This window comes from Rhodotorula toruloides, assembly GCF_000320785.1.
Source record: "Rhodotorula toruloides NP11 unplaced genomic scaffold Scaffold3, whole genome shotgun sequence".
NCBI classification, from domain to species: domain Eukaryota; kingdom Fungi; phylum Basidiomycota; class Microbotryomycetes; order Sporidiobolales; family Sporidiobolaceae; genus Rhodotorula; species Rhodotorula toruloides.
In genome coordinates this window covers 251,274-270,811 of record NW_015622963.1, presented here as the reverse complement: position 1 = coordinate 270,811, position 19,538 = coordinate 251,274, and the positions used below count along the sequence as shown (strand labels likewise).

The following is a 19,538-nucleotide window of genomic DNA, read 5'->3' as shown; positions in this document are numbered from 1 at the left end:
CAACTCGTTTCCTGCTCTCCTCTCCGCCTCCTCTCTCCGCGGGCTTCCCGTTGCATCGCCTCGCCCTAGCCTCTGTCGTCGACGATCGCTCGCTGTCGATTTCAGGCGGAAAAGCGTACCAAGTCAGGCCGTGAACCCCCTCTCGCTCGAGGACGACCCTCGATTTCTTTCCCTCCTCGTCTTCCTCCAACAATTCGAACGATACTTGCCCCGGCTTGATCCAGTCGTACGCTTGACCGGCTCACGTCCTCCTGCTGCCCTTTGTGAAGCCCCCTCCACGGCTTCTCCGCCGGTTGGCCAACTCTCCCTCGAACCTCGTCGTGTGAGCGTCGCACAAGGTGAGTAGCTTCAGTGGGGCTCACAGGCGATTCACAGAGCAGTACTGAGCGCTCTGCACCCGCCAACCCACCCGATCCCGCTCTTCTCGCCGTTGCTTCGCCTCCCGCAGTTACGAACCGTCCGCTCGCGCCTCGCACCTCGCCTCATCGAGCTTGCACCGGCTCTCTACGACTCGGTGCGTACCCTGTGATCCGTACTGGCATGAGCAACGCTCGGCGGGCACTACGAGCGGGCGAGGCGGGCGGCTGACTTGGCTCCATCCCGACAGTCGACTCGACGCGTCCGCGTGCACGAAACCCAGCGACTGTGACTAGCGGGACAGACGCTCGCAGACTCGCTCGCGGTACCCTACACCCACACCGAGCGCGAACCCAGCCAGTCGCGGCCCGATATCGCCCATCTCGTCTCCCATTCATCCCCGTCTCTCAACCGTCGATCTCGCTCTCGCGACTCGCCAGCCTCACGCTCGCCCCTCGATGCCCGGCGAAGAGTCGACTCTCTACTCGTCCTTTCCGCCAACCTCGTTCGCCGCCGCTGCTGCGGGAGCAGGTTCCAACTCCTCCAACCCCACCGTCGCTCCGAGTGGGAGCCAAGCCGACCTTGGCGTCAACGGAACGGCCGACTTTGAAGCAATGAAGCGTTCCTTCGAAGGCGCTGGGAGAGCTTCCGGACCCGCCGGACCCGTCCCCGCCGTCAACGGCGTTGCAGCAGTCCCGAATGGCGCCCCCAATCCTTCGGGAGCTTCTTATCAAGACGTCTACGGTGGTGCGGCTCCGGCAGCCTTCGCAGCTGCGAATGGCATGTACGGTGCACCCTACGGCGGCGCGCCCCAGCCTTTCATCCCCGGACATCAGGCTCAGCAGGCGTCGACGAGCGGTGCGGCCATTCCTCCCGCAGGCGCGCAGAACGGCGCAGCCGTCCCCGCGAACGGCACCTTCTCCAACGCTACGTCTCCCTACCTCGCCGCTGCTGGCCCGAACGGTGCTGTCCCAGGCTCCCTTCCCTTTGTCGCCGCGAACGGCGCGCCTCAACCTGGCGTCGCAGGGGGCCCGACCACCGCTCCCTACGCCGGATCCGCCTTCGACCAAGCGCCAGGCTCTCCCAACCCTTACGGCGGACCTACGCCTGCTCCTGGCAGCGGTCCCGCGCCGTTCGGCTCACCTGTTCCCGGCCAGTTCGGCGGTCTCGGTATCGGCAGTCCCTTCATGGGCATGATGTCGCCGATGCTGGGCATGGCAAGTCCTCAACTTGGCGGCGGAAACGGCTTTGGCATGCCCTATCCGATCGGGGGGACTCCGCAGCCGGGAATGGGCGGGATGGGTGCAGGGATGGGCGCAACGCAGACTCCGACCGTGCGTCCCCTCGCTCTCCCTCCTCCTTGACGCGTCGCATTGACCTTCGACTCCCGCAGACTCGCACCGTCTACGTTGGCAACCTTCCGTCCGATGCGTCGGTCGACGAGCTTCTCTCGCAGGTCCGCTTCGGTCCGATCGAGAGCATCCGCATCCTTCCCGAGAAGAGCTGCGCGTTCATCTCCTTCCTCGACCCGACCACTGCCGCCGCCTTCCATTCTGACGCGTTGATGCGCAAGATCCGCCTCCACGACCACGACCTCAAGATTGGATGGGGGTGAGTTCGCCTCTTCCCTCGCTTGACTCCGCTTTCTCTGACCTTCTCCGCCTTCGCAGCAAACCGAGCGCCGTCTCTGCGAACGTTCTCGCCGCCGTCCAGCAGTCGGGCGCAACCCGCAACGTCTACATCGGCAACCTCGACGAGTCGGTCACGGAGGAGACCTTGCGCGACGACCTCTCTCGCTTCGGCCCGATCGACCAGGTCAAGATTGTCCGCGACAAGAACATCGGCTTCGTCCACTTCCTCTCGATCGCGACGGCGATCAAGGTCGTGCAGAACTTGCCGCAGGAACCGGCGTATGCGGGCAGGCGTGTCGCGTACGGCAAGGACCGAACGGCGTACGTCCCCAAGAACCAACATCAGCAGCAGCAGCACAACATGGCGGCTGCGGCGATGGGCAGCATGGCGGCCAACTACGGCGGGTTCGGTGGCCTTGGTTTCGGAAGTCCGCAGCTTGGTGCGTCCGCAATCTTTCCCTCAATAGCGACATCATGCTGACTCGTCTGGGCTTGCAGGCTTCGGCCAGAACGGCGACCCGAACGCGCAAATGGGCAACCGCACGATCTATCTCGGGGTGAGTCTCCGCTCCCCGACTCTCTCGCTGACGGAGCTGACGTCGACGACGTGCCACAGAACATCCACCCCGAGGTGACGACGGAAGAGATCTGCAACATCATCCGCGGCGGCATCCTCGAGAAGATCCGCTACATCCCCGACAAGCACATCGTGCGTTCCGTTCTTCGAGGAACGCCATGCCTTCCGGCACTGACCATCTTTGACGCTTGCAGTGCTTCGTCACCTTCGTCGACCCTCACTGCGCGCTCGCCTTCTTCCAGATGGCGTCGTTCCAGGGCATCGCCTTGCATAACCGCAGGCTCAAGGTCGGATGGGTGCGGCTTACCTCGCTAGATGCTCGAGTATGACCCGCTACTGAACTTGTCGCGCTCACGCAGGGCAAGCAATCAGGACCGACGTCGCCTGGCATCGCCATGGTCGTTCAGGCGGGCGGCTCCCGCAATGTCTACGTGCGTTCGCCTTGGCACGCTTCTTTCAGCATCTCAGCTGACTTATCGCGTGCTACAGGTTGGCAACATCGACGACTTCGAGACGTACAAGGAGGAGAAGCTGCGCAAGGACTTTGGCGAGCACGGCGAGATCGAGCTCGTCAACTTCCTCAAGGAGAAGCAGTGCTGCTTTGTCAACTTTACCAACATCACGAACGCTGTGCGTTACCTCCGGGCGCTCGTCTTATCGCCGCGGAACTGACCCGTCTCGCTCGCGCAGATCAAGGCGATTGAGGGCATCAAGCAGCACCCCGACTACCAGAACCTGAAGGTCTCGTACGGCAAGGACCGCTGCGGCGGCGCACCACGAGCGTTCCGCGGCTTCGATTTGCGCAACCAGCAGCGTGGACCTCGCCCGAACCAGGACGGCACGAACGGCAGCGCGCCCTCGAACGGCTACGCCCGCTCGCCCTTCCCCGACGTCATGTCGTCCTTCCCAACGAGCCCGCTGCAGACGGACCAGCTGCGCATCGCAGAGGGCGGCGAGACGCACACGGCGTCGCCGCAGCTGCCCGAGATCGGCGCGCTCGTCCTTGACGAGGAGGCGGCCGCTGCGGCAGGCGCGACGGCGGCCGGTCAGGTGCAGGCTTAGAGCAACTCATAGACTCGATGTACCCGATTCTCTCGTCGCCGCATCGCATCGCTTCGACTTTCAGCATCGCCCATACCTTGTCGCCGTTCCCCTTTCCGCCAGCGCTCCTCTCGCCGCCTCGCCATCATCCCCATCCGTACATCGCAATCTCTCGTCGTCTTCTCCTACTTCTCTACTCGCAACATACACTCGGCTTTTACCACCAAGGACACTCCGCCTTTCACCCTTCGCGCCTCGCTTCCCCCCGTTTTCCAGCTCGTCTCCCTTTCCCTCTCGCCCCCCGCCTCGCCTCTCATCTCGACTACCCCCAGATTCTGCCCACGCCTCTCGCCTCGTCGCCTCCGCCTTTCGCCTCCTGCATAGTCTCGTTCCGATTTTCCCAGGTGTCTATTTGGCCAACCTCGCCGCCAGTTTGTGCGCGGGGTATACACGGGGCTGTAACGTAGACTGGAGTGTGCGCACACGGCGTTGTCCGCGCAGAACGACGGTCCCGGGCAGTTTGGCTCGTTCGTCGCTGCCCCCACCTTCGGCCGCTCTTCGGCTCGTTCGCTGCTCTTGAACTCGCTCGCAACGCTCTCTGCTGCCTGTGCTGACTGGCGTACGCTGACGAACGATGACTGGCAACGCGACAAAGCCGGTGCAGCGACTCGAACAAGTCGCGAACCATTTCAACGCCTCGCCGTCGACTTCATCTCGAAAGCCTGTCCACGCCCACCGCTTCCGCCCTGCGATCCCGAAAGGCCTGCCAGTAAATTACACGCCCCTCAATCCGGTCTCCTTCCTCCTCAAAGCGGCCAGCATCCGCCCTCGCCATCCCGCTATCGTTTACGGCGAGAAGGCGTGGTCTTTCGAGTCGTGGGCAGAGCGCGTCGCCAAGCTCGCATATGCGTTCAAGGCGAGAGGGCTGGAGGAGGGAGACAGGGTCGTCGTCCTCGCACCGAACGTCCCCTTCATGTCGGACGCCCTCCAGGCTCTTCCCGCCGCCAAACTCGTCATGGTCACCGTCAACACTCGCCTGAACCCCTCCGAAGTCGCCTACATCCTCGAAGACAGCGGCGCGAAATTCGTCCTCGTCGATTACTCGCTCGCGCACCTTTTGCCGAAGGACTTGAAAGCGCAAGTCGTTATTTGCCAGGACTCGTACGACGCGAGCGACCCGTACGAGCAGTTCTTGGAGGAGGGTGCAGCGTACGACAGGAAGCTGGGCGGGAAAGAGTGGGCGGGACTCGAGGTTGTGAAGGATGAAGAGGCGCTGTTCGCGATTTCGTGTACGTTGTGGTCCTTTCCTCCGAGTCTCCCTTCTCAAGATGCTTACTCTGGTCTCCTCCAGACACGTCGGGCACGACCTCCAAGCCGAAGGGCGTCATGACGACCTTCCGCGGCACTTACCTCGCAGGCATCGCGAATGCGGTCGAGGCGCGCCTAACCGACTCGTCTCGCTTCCTCTGGACCCTGCCGATGGTGCGCACACAGCCTCCTATGTCTATTGTAACCCTTGCTGACGAGAATTGCGCGTAACAGTTCCATTGCGTCGGCTGGTGCTTCCCTTTCGCGTGCACCATGGCCATGTGCACACAATTCTGCCTCCGCACCACCACGCTCAACTACGACGACATCTGGACGCTCCTACAGTCCGGCGTGACGCACTACAACGCTGCTCCGACAGTGTAAGTCGCCCCAGTATCGCTTGGGAAGGTCAGAACTGACCGTCCTCGTTCTTGCAGGCAAATCGCCCTCGTCAGCCACGAGAAAGCTCAGCCGCTGCCACACGACGTAAGAACCATCATCGCTGGAGCGGCGCCAACAGCGAAACTGATCGAGCAGCTGGAGAAGCTGAACATCGCGGTCGTGCACGGTGAGTCTCCCAGCTCTTCGTTCCAGACGCTTGCTAACGACGTCAAACAAGTGTACGGTTTAACCGAAACGGAGGGTCCCTCTACGCGCACTGTGAGTGTCCAGAAGGGCGCACAAGGCTTTCGTGGATCTCCCGAAGGTCGCGCGGCATCCTAAGCCGTCTCTGACGCGTTTTCCGGCGCAGTACTACGTCGAGAAGTCTTCTCCAACCTACTACCGAGACATGGCGCGCCAGGGATTCTCCTTCCTCACGGCCGACGACATACGCGTCGTCCGCCTCACACCCGAAGGATCCTCGCCGCCGCTCGACCCGGAGACAGGCGACTTGCAGGAGGTCAGCCCGAATGGCGAAGAGGTTGGTGAGATTGTCTTTAGGGGCAACATCCTGATGCAGGGATACTGGAGGAAGGAGGAGGCAACCCGCGAAGCCTTCGCAGGAGGATGGTTCCACACGGGCGACCTCGCTGTGCGCTATCCCGACGGGACGTTCGCCATTGCAGACCGAGCGAAAGATGAGTTCTTCCCCCCTGCGAATTGCGCAGCGGCGTCCTGACTTTGCTTCTTCCCCTCCTAGCACATCTCGTCATTTCCGGCGGCGAGAACATCAGCAGTCTCGCAGTCGAGAACGAGCTAGCAGCTCACGACGACGTGCACGAGTGCGCTGTCGTCGCACGTCCGCATGAGAAGGTGTGCCTTCCTCCCTTCTCTCTCCTCGGCTACGAGCTGACCTCGCTTCCTCACAGTGGGGCGAACGACCGCACGCCTTTGTCGTCCTCAAGCCCGGCTCGAAGTGGCACGGAAAGCACGCCGAGTTCGAGACGGAGCTCAAGACGTTCGGGCGGAAGAAGCTGAGCGCGTTTGCGGTGCCGGAGTGGATCGAGGTCGTCGCGCCGGAGGAGCTGCCCAAAACCTCGACGGGCAAGAGTGAGTCTCCGCTCTCTGTTCCTCAGGAGTAGTGCTGACTTGCTTTGACCGCAGTCCAGAAGGTCGCGCTGCGGGAACGGGTGAGGAAGCTGTCGCAATAACGCTGTGCAAGGAAGTGAATCTACAAGGTCTCTATCGCTGCGACTCTAGTACGGCGGGCTGTCGTGCTTCGAGAGATCCGTCCGCCCGCTGAAGACCTCGTAGTACGGCTTGACATGCCGCTGAGAACGTGCGACCGCCTCCGCCTTCTCGAGAATCCGCAAGAGGTTCCCGCTCGTGAGGCCCATAATCTCGCTGTCCGACCACCCACGCTTGATCAGCTCAGCGACGAGCTTCGGGTACTTGGAGACGTCCTCGAGTCCGCGGGGGACCGCCTCGATCCCGTCAAAGTCGCTGCCGATACCGACGTGCTCGCGGCCCGCAAGACGTCCGATGTAATCGGCATGGTCTGCCATGGCGCTGACGTCGGCGTCGGCACCGACAAAGCCTGGCGAAAAGTTGAGCATGACGATCGAGTCGCCTGACGGGATGGGCTTGTCCACCTCGCCTGTGTCGGCGCCCCAGCCCTTTCCGCCCTCGCCGTCGTCAGAAAGGTTGAACGTCCCGCGTCGAGACTTGTCGATCGAGCCGATGCGGCGCAGGATCGAGTCGGGGACGTTGCGAACGACGTCGAAGACGCCTCGAGCGTTCGAGTGGGAGAAGATGGGTGGGGCGAGCGAGTGAGTGAGGACGTCCGAGGCGGTCTTGGGGTGCGTGTGCGAGATGTCGACGAGCATGCCGAGGCGGTTCATCTCCTTAATCGCGGTCAAGCCGAACGGCGACAAGCCGTCCCAGCGCGGCTTGATCGGGTCCCGGCCGGGAAGACCGCACGAGTCGGCAAGGGGCGAGTGGCAGGAGTGTGTGAGGGTGATGTACCGCACGCCGAGGTCGTAGTATGCCCGAATGGCCGAGAGAGACGAGCCGAGCTGGTGACCGCCTTCGACGCCCAGCATCCCGCCAATCTTCCCCCTCCGCATCGCCTTCTTCCAGTCCCGCGCCGTCTTCGACAGCTCAAACGTGTCGGCGTACTTGTCGATGATCAATCGAGCGGTGTCGATTTGCTCGAGCGTGTCGCGCACCCGCCATGTCGCGGCGGTGAAGTTGCCCTCGTTTTGCGAAGGGTAGCCTGCGTCTTCCGGGCAGGGGACGTAGACCGAGTGGAAGCTGTGTCGCAGCCATTAGCGTGGCTTGGGAGGCTCAGGAAGAGCGAGGCAACGTACAACCCGCCAACCTTTCCCTTCTTCAACCTGGGGATATCAACCTGGCCCCTCACCTCCTTCCGCAGGTCAAAGCTGGGGTCCTCGACTTCGTTGGCGTAGTACCACCTCGCCAGGATCGGGAGGTCGATGTGTCCGTCTGGGAGGAGATGCCGGTCAGCATCCGCGAGGAGGGGCAGGAGGAAGGACGAGCCGATCACAGGTGCTCTGTCCATCAGAGCCAGCGCCCGCCTGTGTGGGTCCTTCGGCAGCGGTGTCACCGACCACCTGACGTCCCTCGCAACATCCGCAATGTCCTCGAACGAGACGGAGGAGAGTCGGAGCAGGAGGAGCGAGATGAGGGCGGCGAAGGAGAACTGGCGCAAGGGGCGGTGTGCGCGGGTGTGAGTCGAGCTTTGTGACTCCAGCGAGTCCAGCGGCAACCCTTTCATGGCGGCTAGCGGGAAGCCAGGAGAGCGATAGCGCTCAAGAGGTGCCGAGGGCAGTGGGGCCGACGGCAAGCGAGGGCTGGTAACGAGCAGCTTGAGGGAGCGTTGCTTGGATATGCAGGAAGACTCGATTGCAGGAGGAGGACCAGCCTTTGACATACGAACGCGAACGAGGAGGCAGACCGGGAGAACGGACTCGATTACTGCCAGGAGGACCAACGACGGAACGCAGAACTTGCGAGGAGAAGAGAATAACAGCGCGTGAAAGGGAAGATGACTGTCGAGCGAGTGAACGAGATCAGATGGTGAAGAAGGGTTGCTCGTTCTGCGCGGACGACGGAACGGTCAATTCGTCTCGGAGACTGAGTGAGGACCGGCACGCACATCCTGCTTTTGCTGCTGTTGCTGGAACCCAGTCGGCTGGTTGAACTGCGTCGGCGCCTGGTAGTTTCCCGTGACGTTGCCAAACGGATTGAGCGGCTTGGCCAACCCCGTCGTCTGCGGCGCGAGCGGTCCCTGGCCATTCGCGACCTGCTGCCCCGTCTTCTGCTGCCAAACCGGCACTCGCGCGCTCCCGATGTTGCCAAACGTGTCGAGGCCGTCTTCGCGACCTGCGCCGAGCATCCGCGCGAGGTCCGCGTGCTTGTCGTCGCCCGTCGCTTTGAACCGCCCGCCTCCCGTTCGCTGAGGCTGTTGAGGCTGCGGAGCGGGCGAAGGAGCGGCTGGTTCGGGCTGGAACGAGTCGCCGAACGCAGACGAGGTCGAAGCCTGGGATTGTGGCGGCGCCGGGGACGAGGCGGGCGGAGGAGACGCGAACGCCGCGAAGGGGTTGTTGGCGCCGAAGCCGGTCGGTTGCGGCTGGATCGCCTGTTGCTGGGGCTGCTGAGCCTGCTGCTGCATGTACAGCATCTGCTGTTGCCGCATGTAGTCCTCGTACGCCTGCTGCTGCTGGTACTGCTGCTGCATCGCCGCCTGCTGCTGCTGGTACATCATCTGTTGCTGCTCTTGCTGCGAAGTTTATACAGGGATGGGAACGCCGTCAGCCTCGGATCGAAGCGCGAGACGAAGCAAGCCACGAGCGCCGACGCACCTGACGCTGCAACTCGAGCAGCTGCTGCTGGCGCATGTACTCCTCCATCTGCGCCTGCTGCTGCGCCTGATACGGGTTGAAGCTCATCCACCCCGTCTGCATCGGCTGCTGGACCGTCGGCGCGTCCATGTCGATCAGCGCGTTGGCATTCCTGCGCGGCCGACGCTGGATGAATCAGCTCCTTGCGGTCGCCAGGGAAGAGAAGAGACGCCAAGTTGCCCGGACGCACCTCTGCTGCTCATCGAACAAGTTCCCGCCACCATTCGCCGCCAACTCCCTCTGCCTCCTCTCCTCCTCCTCCCTGCTCAACCTCAGCGCCTCCTCCAGCTCATCCTCCCCCTTTCCGCCCCTCTTCCTCCTCGCCTCCTCCTCCGCACTCCTCTTACTCGCCTCAATCGCAGCTTGCAAATCAGCGTCTCCTCCTGCTCCGCCGGGGGGAGGCGTAGCGCGCGAAGGCCGCTCGTTGCGAGAGGGAGAGGTCCGACGGCCGGCCATTCGGTTGCGCATGTCTTTGCGCGAGGCGCGCTGAGAGCGCATGCGGTTCTCGTCGAGGAGGAGGTTGGTGATGTCTTTGGCTTTTTGGCGGACTGTGCGTGCGCAACGGGTCAGTCGGTAGCGGTGAGTGAGAGTGAGAGAGGGGGGACGAACCGTTCGCGCCCTGATCTTTGCCGTACTCGTCGATGTACTGGAACTCCTTGAGCGTCTTGACGACGTACAAGTTCTCGCTGTCGGCCGGGCACGGCCATTGACACTCGTCAGCGCCTCCTCCGAGCCGTTTGCGAATCACTCGTGCACGCCGAACTCACCGGAAGTACTGCACGACATTCTCGCTGCCCGCATGGAGGATGTAGTCGAGCACGGTGAGCGACTTGAAGACGTGGCGCCAGTTCTTGCCCTTGTCGTTGAGGCGCTTGTCGAGCATCTCGATGATCTCGACAAAGTCTTGCCTGCGGGTGCGAGGGGGTTAGCGAGGAAAGGGAGAGAAGGGGGAGGGAGACGGACTGGTTGTAGGTGAGTTGGGCGAGTTCGGCCATCCTGTGCACACGAGCCATCCAAAAAGCTCGTCGTCAGCGTCTCGAGAGCATAGTACGAGCAACCGTCTCGGAAGGTGAACGCACTGAGTCCCGCTAGGCCCCCACGGGTCGTTGCTGGTCGCATCCCGCACCTTGGTCTGCGTGTCTGAATACCCCTTGATCGAGTTCTTTGCGACACTGTGCGCGCACAATCAGAATTCCCCATCAGCTCACGCCCGAGGGAGGGAAGCCTCGGTCGGGGAGAAGCCGAGGAACAAGGTGAGAGGGCGAGAGACGCACCGCATGACGCTCTTTCCCATGGTCTGGAGTCCTGCACTCATCGTGTCGTCGTTGCTCGTGCGAGCGCGGTGCGGTTCTCAGGAGAAGGAGGAGGGGAGGGGAGACGGTCGTCCGAGGCGGTGTGATCGAGGGAGAAGTTGCGAGCGAGGTCGCTCTTGAGATGTGCGAAGGACGATGGGGATGACCTGTGGGTGTACGAGTGTTCGGCGAGGTCTACAGCGCCCTCCCTGGCGAGTCGTGTGTGTCGAGGCTGCGGGTGTGAGCGGAGGGGGCCGGTGTGACGCAGCGGCGAGGGAGAGGTGGTGAGAGTCGGGCTCGAGTCCAGCTGGCAGTCGCACGAGCAGTCAAAGTGGGCAGTCTGGTGGTAAGCACAGCACAGCGTGAGCGAGTTGGAGGTGGCTGCGCAGAGCAGGACCCCGTGTGAGTTTGTAATGGCAAACGAATACAAACCAGCTTGTATTCGAACTGAATACAAATGTGGGCCCCACCACAGCAACGGCCGAGCCGCCGCCATCACTCCGGGACTGTCTTCCGCTCTCGCTCTTCTCCCACTCGCTTCTCCCACTCGCTTGACGGTGCTGCTGCTCACTCTGCTACACTCACACTGACCTACTGAGACCCCTACTGCTATCCATTTGTGCGCCAGAGTCTTCCTCACCCTGCCTGCTCCTCCTCACCGACTTCTCTTCGTCGTCCCCACAGCACTCGCAAAACACACAATCCAGACATGGGCAGTGCGTGCACGACATCAGAGACCGAGTAGCATGATGTTCGACTCAGCAGACTCTGTCCTCGCACGCAGAACACATCCTCAACTCGCCCAAGACGGCCATCCTCGACTCGCTCTCCGGCCTGGCGTTCCTCAACCCCGCGACCGAAGTCTACGACACGACCCTCCTTCTCCGTTCTCCCTCGCACGACCGCGTCCACATCGTCTGCGGCGGCGGAGGAGGCCACGAGCCTGCTCATGCGGCGTTCGTTGGAGAGGGGATGTTGAGTGCGGCGGTCAGTGGGCAGGTGTTTGCGAGTCCGAATGCGGGGCAGGTCGAGAAGGCGATTGGCAAGCTGAGCATGTCCAAGGGCGTCTTGCTCGTGGTGAAGGTGCGTCGGCGGTCATTCTCTCGAGGGAAAAGGCGACTCATCCTTCGTCGTTTCCTGCTCTGTGGCTTCTTCAATTCGCTTGACTCATATGCCTGACACTCTTCTGCAGAACTACACCGGCGACGTCCTCCAATTCGGTCTCGCCAAGGAGCGCTGGTCCGCAACACACCTCGAAGAAGACTCGGTCCGCATGGTGATCGTCGGTGACGACGTCTCCGTCCCACGCTCGCAGGGCGCTCTCACGGGCCGCCGCGGTCTGACCGGTACTGTCCTAGTCTACAAGCTCGCTGGTGCTCTCGCAGCCCAAGGCGCGAGTCTGGACGAGGTCGAGTTTGTGGCGAAATCGGTGGCGGAGAGGTGTGGGACTATTGGGATGGGGCTGGAGCATTGTCATGTGCCCGGGACGGAGAAGGGAGAGGCGTACCTCAAGGATGACGAGGCCGAGATTGGGATGGGAATTGTGAGTCTGCGCGTCCCGTCCCTGCTCTGGTCTTCGTCTCTTTCGTTGGTCTGGCATCTTTGCATGCGAAGCTGATTCACCGCATCCTTGCTTCGCGCAGCACAACGAGCCGGGCATCCGCAAAGTCTCCCCGATCCCCACCGCCTCCAAACTCGTCGACGAGTTCCTCACGACCCTGACCTCGACCAACTCTGACCCGGAGCGCTCGTACCTCCCCTTCAAGAATGACGGGCAGGACGAGGTCATCCTTGTTGTGAACAACCTCGGCGGACTGCCGGAGCTCGAGTTGGGCGTGGTGGTGAAGGAGGCGGCGGAGTGGTTGGCTAACAAAAGGATCACGGTTAGGCGGTGCGTGGAGCGGCCTCCTTCAGCTCGCTTATGCCTTCTCAAGCGAAACGAGACTGATCGAGAGTGTCGACTCTGCGCAGCGCCGTCTCCGGCGCATTCATGACCTCCCTCAACCTCCCCGGCTTCTCCCTCACGCTCCTCCTCCTCCCCCGCACGTCCCTCACACCCCCTCCCTCAACCTCCTCGCACTTCTCACTCGACACCCCCCTCCTGCTCGACCTCTTCGACGCCCCGACTCAGGCGCCTGCATGGAAGTGGACGTTCAAGGGTGAGCCGGAGATGAGGGTTTTGAAGGAGGGAGAGGTGGAAAAGGTGGGCAAGAGGGAGGAGAAGGTTGGTGAGGAGGTCAAGGGGCCGAAACGTGGGTCTTTTCGCTTCGCTCGCTCGGGTCTGTTTCTCTCGCGCTTCGCGACAGGGCTTCTTGGCCGGAGGATCCTGTCGCGATAGTTGCCCGAGAGGACAGCTGACCTGACTACGCACGTCCCGTTCACAGCCACCGACCCGAAGCTCTTCCTCGCGGCGCTCGAATCGGCCCTCCAGTCCGTCATCTCCGCCGAGCCCGAGATCACGCGCTACGACACCATCGCCGGCGACGGCGACGCAGGCTTGACGCTTAAAGCCGGCGCAGAGGGCATCATGGACGCCATCAGCCAGAACAAGATCCCATCCGACGATGTCGTCGCTGCGATGGTTGCGTGTTCGGCGGTGGTGGAGAAGGAGATGGGCGGGACGAGTGGAGGGTTGTATGCGATTGGGCTGAGCGGGTTGAGTAAGGGTATGTTGGACGCGGCGAAGGAGAAGGGGAGCGAGACGGCTACACCCGAGGTTTGGGCGCGCGGACTCGAGGTGCGCTCCAACTCTTTCACCTTCCTTCAATACAAAGCTGACTGGCGAGTTCTGCAGCTCGCTCTCAACACGCTCTACCGCTACACCCGCGCGCGCCCTCCCTCGCGCACACTCGTCGACCCTCTCTCCTCCTTCATCCTCACCTTCTCCTCCTCGCCCACCTCCCCGACCGCCCTCTCGCACGCCATCGCGGCCGCCCACGAAGCAGCCGAAGCCACCCGCGACTTGGACGCCAAGGCTGGACGCGCGGCGTATGTCGACCAGGAGAAGATTCGTGAGGCCGGCGTGCCCGATGCGGGGGCTTGGGGCGTGTGGAAGTTGCTTGAGGGAGTACAGAAGGCTGTTGACCGTGCGTCGAGGGAGTAGAACGGGTCAAAGGGTAGGTATGGCTGCAAAGAGTTTCTGCGTTGGAACGAGTTTTGTCGAGGTCGACCTTCGCAAGCCGCTTTTTTCGACGCACCGCTCGCTGTGTAAGGGTCTCTTCGTGTTCTCCTGCTTGTCATTGCCTGCACTGCGCCGACAACAAGCCTTTGGAAACGCTCCGCCGCATCGACCGCACCTCGCTCGGCCCTCGTGCTCCTTTTCCTCCTTCCTTCCGGCGCTCATCTGGCCCGCATCATGGCTGCGCTCGACCTGGCTACGCTGAAGCTTCGCTGTGCTTACAAGTCGGAGGGCAACGCGGACAAGTGGGACTTGGACCGCCTCGCGCCGTGGCAGGAGGACGTCCTCTGGGCAGCCTACAGGGTCAGTCCACCCTCTCCTCCTCGTTCGGAGGGCTGACCGCGGTAGAGACTGCACAGGGTCGCGTGTTCGAGATTGTCGAGCCCGACGGCGAGGTTGTCGGGACCATGCGTGTGCACGGGTTCAGGAAGGACAGCGATTGGGAGGAGTACGGAGGCTTGCACGACGCGATGAGGGACTGCGGCGGTGAGCTTCAAAGTCGGATCCGGGCGACGACCGGCTCGTAGTCTGACAGCGGGAGTTGCTTGCGCAGAAGGCGCCAACAAGGCCGAAGTCGAAGCCTTCTCGCACCTCTTCACCGACGAGGGCTTCTTCAAGCGCGACATCGCCATCAGCGGTCACGCCGCCTTCCAGCGCGAGGTGACTGACCAGCCGTACCTCGTCCTCCTCGACACGATCTGCATCAAGCCCGAGTACCGCGAGAAGGGCGTTGGCTCGTGGGCGGTCCAGAAGCTGTTCGACCTCGACGGACAAGACTTTCTCTTCGACGACGAGGAGACGGCGAAGATGAAGAAGGAGGAGAACGCTCGCATGGTGCAGGCGCGCAAGGAGGCTGCCGAGGTGAAGGGACTCTTCCAGCCCGGTGCCCTCGAGTGGGTGTGGAAGAAACACCCACTTCACCAGGTGCGCTTCGCGCTCCGCTTCAGCTCGCCATGCACGCAGTGCTGACCAATAGACGTCGCCAGACGGTCAAGTACCTCTTCGTCCACCCGCGCTCGCTCGAGTCGCAGCTCCCGCAGAGCCCCGACGCGACGCATACCCTCGCCGACCTCCGCAAGACAGCCGAGAAGACGTCGAAAGAGCGCGTCCTTCACATCTTCCACAAGGTGAGTCCGCCGTCGCCTCTGCGAAAAAGCAGGACCGACTCCTTCGACGACAGATGGGCTTTCGCCGCGTTGGCAAGACCTCCTTCCTCTGCATGTCGAAGTCGTCGGACTATCGCTCTCGCTTGATACCCGCCGACGGCGACGCACGCGAGAAGGACTAGCGTTGGCCTTCGCAGATCGCTTGATTCGTGCCCTCCACATTCTCGCATCCGCCGTAGCTATCTTGCTTTGCAACTTCGTGGCTTCACATTCGGATGATGTGTCAATGCATGCGACGGCCCCCGAGCAAGCGTCCCTCCCGCCTCCCTCCCTTCGCTCACCACGGCAACTGCCCCAACGCAAGCATCTTGACGAGCTGATCCTGGTTCATCGTCACGTTCTTCGAGTACTGCGCGTCCTGCTCGAGCGCGATACGGCGCGAAGGGTGGTTCGGGTCGCGCGCGAGGCAGAAGAAGGCGGTCGTGCCGACGCGGCGGTAGCCAGCCTGTCTCCGCCCACGAAGGGCGTCAGTCCCTGCGCTGATAGGTAAGAAGGAAGGGAGCGCACACACTGGAAAGTCTTGACGGCGCGAGCGGTCTGCGTGTCCCAGATCTGCTCGCGGTTTGGGTCGTCGCGCTTGGGAGCGTCCTTCGGGTGCGGCGTCGGCCAGGCAAAGATGAAGTCGACGGTCTGCTTCGCCCTAAATCAGCTTGAAGACCGAGAGCATTCGGAAGGAAAGATCGTGCGCACCCCGAAGTACGGGTCCTTCACCTCGAGCAGCCTCTCCAGCGCCCACCTCCCGACACCCTGCCCACGATACTCCGGCTCGACGCGGATTCCCTCAATGTAAGCGATGAAAGGGCGCTCGGTGACTTCTGCGCCCCAGACGCCGGTCCCTTCGCGCGAGAACTGCGCTTTGAGGAGCGCGCGGTCGGTGAAGAGGCCGGAAAACTCGTGGGTCTCTTCTATGGGTGCTCGCGCGTCAGTAGAGGTTTTGGGAGAGAGTGGGAGGTAACGCACGACTCTCCTCGTCCATGAACATGAGCCAGCCGCCCTCGTCCTGGAACTCCTTCGTGCGGAAGATCCACGCGATGTCCTGCCGACTTCCTTGCCGCTCGCGTCGACGATCTCGTACCAGAGGACCTGCATGCGAATCCACCCGGTCAGTCCGTAGACTCCGCGAGACGAACGAGCTGCATACCGTCTTCACGCGGTTCCTCCTCCCGCTCTCCTCGTCGAGGTAGTGCTCGCCCATCAGCGGCTCGTCCTCGTAGTCATGCGGCTGGCGCGAGTGGTAGCGCAGCGAGAGGGTCGAGAGGTCGAGCGGAATCATCTGAGGAGGTCTGTGCGAGCGAGGTGATGCGGGGAGGGCAAGAGAGGAGGGCGAGCGGATGGATGAAGGCTGTCTAGCGGAGTGCGTGTGTGGGGTGTTGGAGCAGCGCGCGGGAGCGGAAGAGCTGTGGACGGCCAGGTTCTGGGAGGAAGGTGCGAGAGCGGTGAGGGAGAGCAAAGTGAGAAGGTCGAGCGGGCGGGAGTGGAGCGAAGGAAACAAGCGCGCACGACGTGCATGACCAGCCATCCTCACAGCATAGCGCTGCAACTGTCCGCGCCCGCATCAAGCGAAAGAGAACACCGGAAACCGCCTCCACGCTCGGCTCCCTCACCAAGGCATCGTCCCCCTCGCGAGCATCCGCACCATGTCCCCATGGCTCATCGTCACGTCTTCCTCATACTCTGCGTCTTGGTGCATCGGTATTGTGCGCGACGGGTGTTGGGGATCGCGAGCGTAGCAGAGAAACGAAGTCGTGCCGATTCTTCGAAAGCCGGACTGCGAATGGGTCATCAGCTCGAGTCTTGCGAGGAAGCGAGGGACCAAACGCACTCGTTGGAAGAACTTAGTGACTCGCGCGCTGATCGCTAGCATCATGTCGAGGTGCGAGGCCGCGTCTCCACGGTCGCGGTAGGAGAATTCGGAGTTGAGCGCGCCGGGCTCGACGAACATGGCTTTGGCGGCCTAAGGGGAGAGCGCTAGTTAGCAAAAGGGCTCGCATAGACAAGGCAGTGAGCGGGACGCACGGTATAATGCCATCGTTCGTCCAGCATCGCAAGCAGCTTGTCCAGCGCCCAAGTCCCAAGTCCAAGCCCGCGGTACTCCGGCTCGATACGCATCTCATGGATGTACGCAATGTTTGAGGCTTCTGTCACTTCAGGCCCAAAGACGCCTTTGCCTTCACGGAGGAAGCGCGAGCGGAGTTGGGCGTCGCCGTCAAAGAGGCAAGAGAACTTGTGCGATTCCTCTGCAACCATGGGCAAGGTCAGCGAGAGTCAGTCGGATGTTGAGCATACTGACACACGGTTCCACTGGTCCATGAAAGACAGCCAGTCGCTCTCGACGGAGAATTCCCACGTCTCGAAGTACCAGATCTCGACCACTCCCAGGACCTTGTCCTCTGCGTCGGTGATCCGATAGTCGCAGAGCTGCGACCCTTAGTGTGAGCTTGCATGTTCCAGGGGAGCAAGGTGGTCCTCAACTGACACTAAGCACACGATTCCACCGTCCCTCCTCTTCGTCCTCGTCCTCGTCCTCGCCATCTTCCTCCTCCATCTCTTCCTCCTCCTCGTCTCGCTCGAAGCGGTACCGTACCGACGCGCGCAGTTTGAGCGTCGAGAAGTCGATGGTCGGGATACTCGTCGAGGGCGGGTCCGAGGGCAGTGGGCGGGGCATCTCAGCAGGCGAGCGGGATCTCTGGCGTCTCGTGCAGCTGTGCAGAGCGCCTGAACAGTAGCAAGAGAGTGGTGTCGACACGAAGACGGGCAAAAGACGGGCCTCGAGAGCGACGAGGTGAATGCAAAGTCTGCGCCCGCACGCGCCTGCGGGTCTGTGTGCGCTGGATGAGCCCAGCCCTCAATCAAGCCTCGTGCACGGTAGTCAGCACCGTGTCAGCGCGCAGAGTGAAGCGCGGGAGCGGACCCGTCGCCGTCTGCTCGGGTTCGCGTCGTCGCCGGATCCGAAGCCAAGTCCCTCTTCAACCCGCTCTCTCGCACTCTCAACGCTCACCTTGCACACACTCGCACTCGCTGGGACACTGCTACGACCCGCTAGACTAGCCCGCACACCCGCACACACCACTCTCGCGTCCCATCCTCATCACTTCACTCCCGACGATCCCTCATCGCACGCGCTCTCACGCCTCAGAATCACAGCCATGTGAGTCCAGGTCACTCGCGAAGATGCTTTAGACCATGGGCAACACCGTCGAGTCGACCCGACCGCAGACTGACCCCGTCTCGCCTCCTCCCCACATGCAGGGCCATCGAAACCGTCCTCACGCAGAAGCTCGGCATCCGCATCCCCGTCGTACAGGGCGGCATGATGTGCGTTCCCACCTCTCGCCCATTCACCTCGAGCTGACATCCCACCTGTCGCGCGCGCAGGTGGGTCGGCCTGCCCAAACTCGTCGCGGCCGTCTCGAACGCAGGAGGACTCGGGATCTTGACGGGTCTCACGGCTGGCACGCCCGAGCAGCTGCGCAACTCGATCCGCGAGACGCGAAAGCTCACCGACAAGCCTTTGTGCGTTCTCCCTCCCTCTTTTCCTCCATTGTACGCTGGCTGATTAGGTACGAGTGCGCAGCGCCGTCAACCTCACGTTCCTCCCCTCGATCTCTCCCCCTCCCTACGAACAATACGCCAAAGTCATCATCGAAGAAGGCATCAAAGTAGCCGAGACGGCCGGCGGTCCTGCCGCGATTCCCATCATCAAGATGTACAAAGAGGCCGGGATCTTTGTCATTCACAAGTGCACGAGTATCAGGCATGCGCAGGCGGCGGAGAAGGTGGGCGTTGGTGAGTCCCAGGGGCTCCTCTTGGCTGGACCGTCTGCGTACGTGTCCACGTAGAACGCCAGGACTCACATTCTCTGCGTCCGACAGACATGCTCAGCATCGACGGCTTCGAATGCGCCGGCCACCCGGGCGAAGACGACGTCGGAGGCCTCTTGCTCCTCGCTCTCGCCGCCCGAAAGCTCAAGACGCCCTACATCGCTTCGGGCGGGATCGGCGACGGACGTGGACTTGCGGCTGCGATTGCACTCGGCGCGGCGGGCGTCAACTGCGGGACGGTGTTCATGGCGACTAAGGAGAGTTATGTGCATGTGCGTCCTCGCTCTCCTTCTCTCTCTCCCGGGCACGACTGATAGAGCGACGGCGTGCAGGACAACATCAAGCAAGCGATGGTCCAAGCCGACGAGCGCAGCACGACGCACATCTTCCGCACCCTGCGCAACACCGCGCGCGTCTTCAAGAACAAAGTCGCGGAGGAGGTCGTCGCGAAGGAACGTAGGCCTGGGGGCGTCGAGTTCCCCGAGATTGCGCCCGTGCGTTCTCACTCTTCTTCCTCCTCCCAGGATCTGTACGAGGTGCTGATGAATCCGCTGGGCTGGGCAGCTCGTCTCCGGCGCACGCGGGAAGAAGGTCTACGACAACGGCGACCCCGACGCAGGCGTCTGGTCCGCATCGGGCGTGATGGGCCTCATTGATGATGTCCCGAGCTGCGAGGAACTCTTGAAGAGGATGGAGAGGGACGCGGAGAAGGTTTTGTTGGAGTCGGCAGCGAAGGTTAAGAGGGAGAGCAAGTTGTGAGGCAATGAGGGGTCTATTGCGCGGTGTAGGGCTCGTGTGTATGAGTAGGTTGTACAGGCTTCAGAACAAGAACAGGCTTTGCTATCCACCGAGGCGGAGTCTAG

General features: G+C 62.3%; 9 protein-coding genes across 9 annotated transcripts; 5 read left to right on the top strand and 4 right to left on the bottom strand.

Annotated features, from left to right (window-relative positions):
• Positions 1–815: 815 nt before the first annotated feature.
• On the top strand, positions 816–3,627 carry RHTO_04673 (differentiation regulator, Nrd1; the record flags this gene model as incomplete). Its single annotated transcript, XM_016418337.1, has 9 exons — positions 816–1,691; positions 1,751–1,968; positions 2,028–2,428; positions 2,487–2,545; positions 2,605–2,697; positions 2,760–2,861; positions 2,925–2,996; positions 3,055–3,195; positions 3,256–3,627. The coding sequence occupies 9 exons, from the start codon at positions 816–818 to the stop codon at positions 3,625–3,627; spliced, it is 2,334 nt and encodes a 777-aa protein (XP_016275613.1).
• A 613-nt stretch (positions 3,628–4,240) lies between these two features.
• RHTO_04672 (AMP-dependent synthetase and ligase) lies at positions 4,241–6,506 on the top strand (the record flags this gene model as incomplete). Its single annotated transcript, XM_016418336.1, has 9 exons — positions 4,241–4,895; positions 4,958–5,088; positions 5,149–5,294; positions 5,352–5,482; positions 5,534–5,574; positions 5,666–5,967; positions 6,024–6,168; positions 6,225–6,405; positions 6,460–6,506. 9 exons carry the CDS (start codon positions 4,241–4,243, stop codon positions 6,504–6,506), a joined length of 1,779 nt encoding a protein of 592 aa, XP_016275612.1.
• Positions 6,507–6,551: 45 nt separating this feature from the next.
• RHTO_04671 (dipeptidyl-peptidase) lies at positions 6,552–8,092 on the bottom strand (the record flags this gene model as incomplete). Its single annotated transcript, XM_016418335.1, has 2 exons — positions 6,552–7,608; positions 7,665–8,092. The coding sequence occupies 2 exons, from the start codon at positions 8,090–8,092 to the stop codon at positions 6,552–6,554; spliced, it is 1,485 nt and encodes a 494-aa protein (XP_016275611.1).
• A 295-nt stretch (positions 8,093–8,387) lies between these two features.
• Positions 8,388–10,533, bottom strand: RHTO_04670 (Epsin domain protein; the record flags this gene model as incomplete). Its single annotated transcript, XM_016418334.1, has 9 exons — positions 8,388–8,414; positions 8,474–9,097; positions 9,180–9,330; positions 9,409–9,766; positions 9,828–9,904; positions 9,986–10,126; positions 10,182–10,214; positions 10,298–10,390; positions 10,493–10,533. The coding sequence occupies 9 exons, from the start codon at positions 10,531–10,533 to the stop codon at positions 8,388–8,390; spliced, it is 1,545 nt and encodes a 514-aa protein (XP_016275610.1).
• A 686-nt stretch (positions 10,534–11,219) lies between these two features.
• RHTO_04669 (glycerone kinase) lies at positions 11,220–13,613 on the top strand (the record flags this gene model as incomplete). The annotated part of the gene is made up of 7 exons (XM_016418333.1): positions 11,220–11,226; positions 11,295–11,593; positions 11,703–12,053; positions 12,154–12,401; positions 12,482–12,762; positions 12,895–13,247; positions 13,305–13,613. The coding sequence occupies 7 exons, from the start codon at positions 11,220–11,222 to the stop codon at positions 13,611–13,613; spliced, it is 1,848 nt and encodes a 615-aa protein (XP_016275609.1).
• A 252-nt stretch (positions 13,614–13,865) lies between these two features.
• On the top strand, positions 13,866–14,976 carry RHTO_04668 (acyl-CoA N-acyltransferase domain containing protein; the record flags this gene model as incomplete). The annotated part of the gene is made up of 5 exons (XM_016418332.1): positions 13,866–13,991; positions 14,048–14,174; positions 14,242–14,612; positions 14,675–14,815; positions 14,869–14,976. The coding sequence occupies 5 exons, from the start codon at positions 13,866–13,868 to the stop codon at positions 14,974–14,976; spliced, it is 873 nt and encodes a 290-aa protein (XP_016275608.1).
• Positions 14,977–15,131: 155 nt separating this feature from the next.
• On the bottom strand, positions 15,132–16,127 carry RHTO_04667 (N-acetyltransferase; the record flags this gene model as incomplete). Its single annotated transcript, XM_016418331.1, has 6 exons — positions 15,132–15,299; positions 15,362–15,484; positions 15,545–15,759; positions 15,815–15,863; positions 15,920–15,937; positions 15,996–16,127. 6 exons carry the CDS (start codon positions 16,125–16,127, stop codon positions 15,132–15,134), a joined length of 705 nt encoding a protein of 234 aa, XP_016275607.1.
• A 327-nt stretch (positions 16,128–16,454) lies between these two features.
• RHTO_04666 (N-acetyltransferase) lies at positions 16,455–17,519 on the bottom strand (the record flags this gene model as incomplete). The annotated part of the gene is made up of 5 exons (XM_016418330.1): positions 16,455–16,622; positions 16,677–16,808; positions 16,871–17,091; positions 17,149–17,272; positions 17,331–17,519. The coding sequence occupies 5 exons, from the start codon at positions 17,517–17,519 to the stop codon at positions 16,455–16,457; spliced, it is 834 nt and encodes a 277-aa protein (XP_016275606.1).
• Positions 17,520–18,000: 481 nt separating this feature from the next.
• RHTO_04665 (2-nitropropane dioxygenase) lies at positions 18,001–19,434 on the top strand (the record flags this gene model as incomplete). The annotated part of the gene is made up of 7 exons (XM_016418329.1): positions 18,001–18,002; positions 18,104–18,169; positions 18,230–18,367; positions 18,429–18,640; positions 18,727–18,947; positions 19,008–19,169; positions 19,240–19,434. Coding segments are annotated over 7 exons (996 nt in total).
• Between the last annotated feature and the right edge of the window lie 104 nt (positions 19,435–19,538).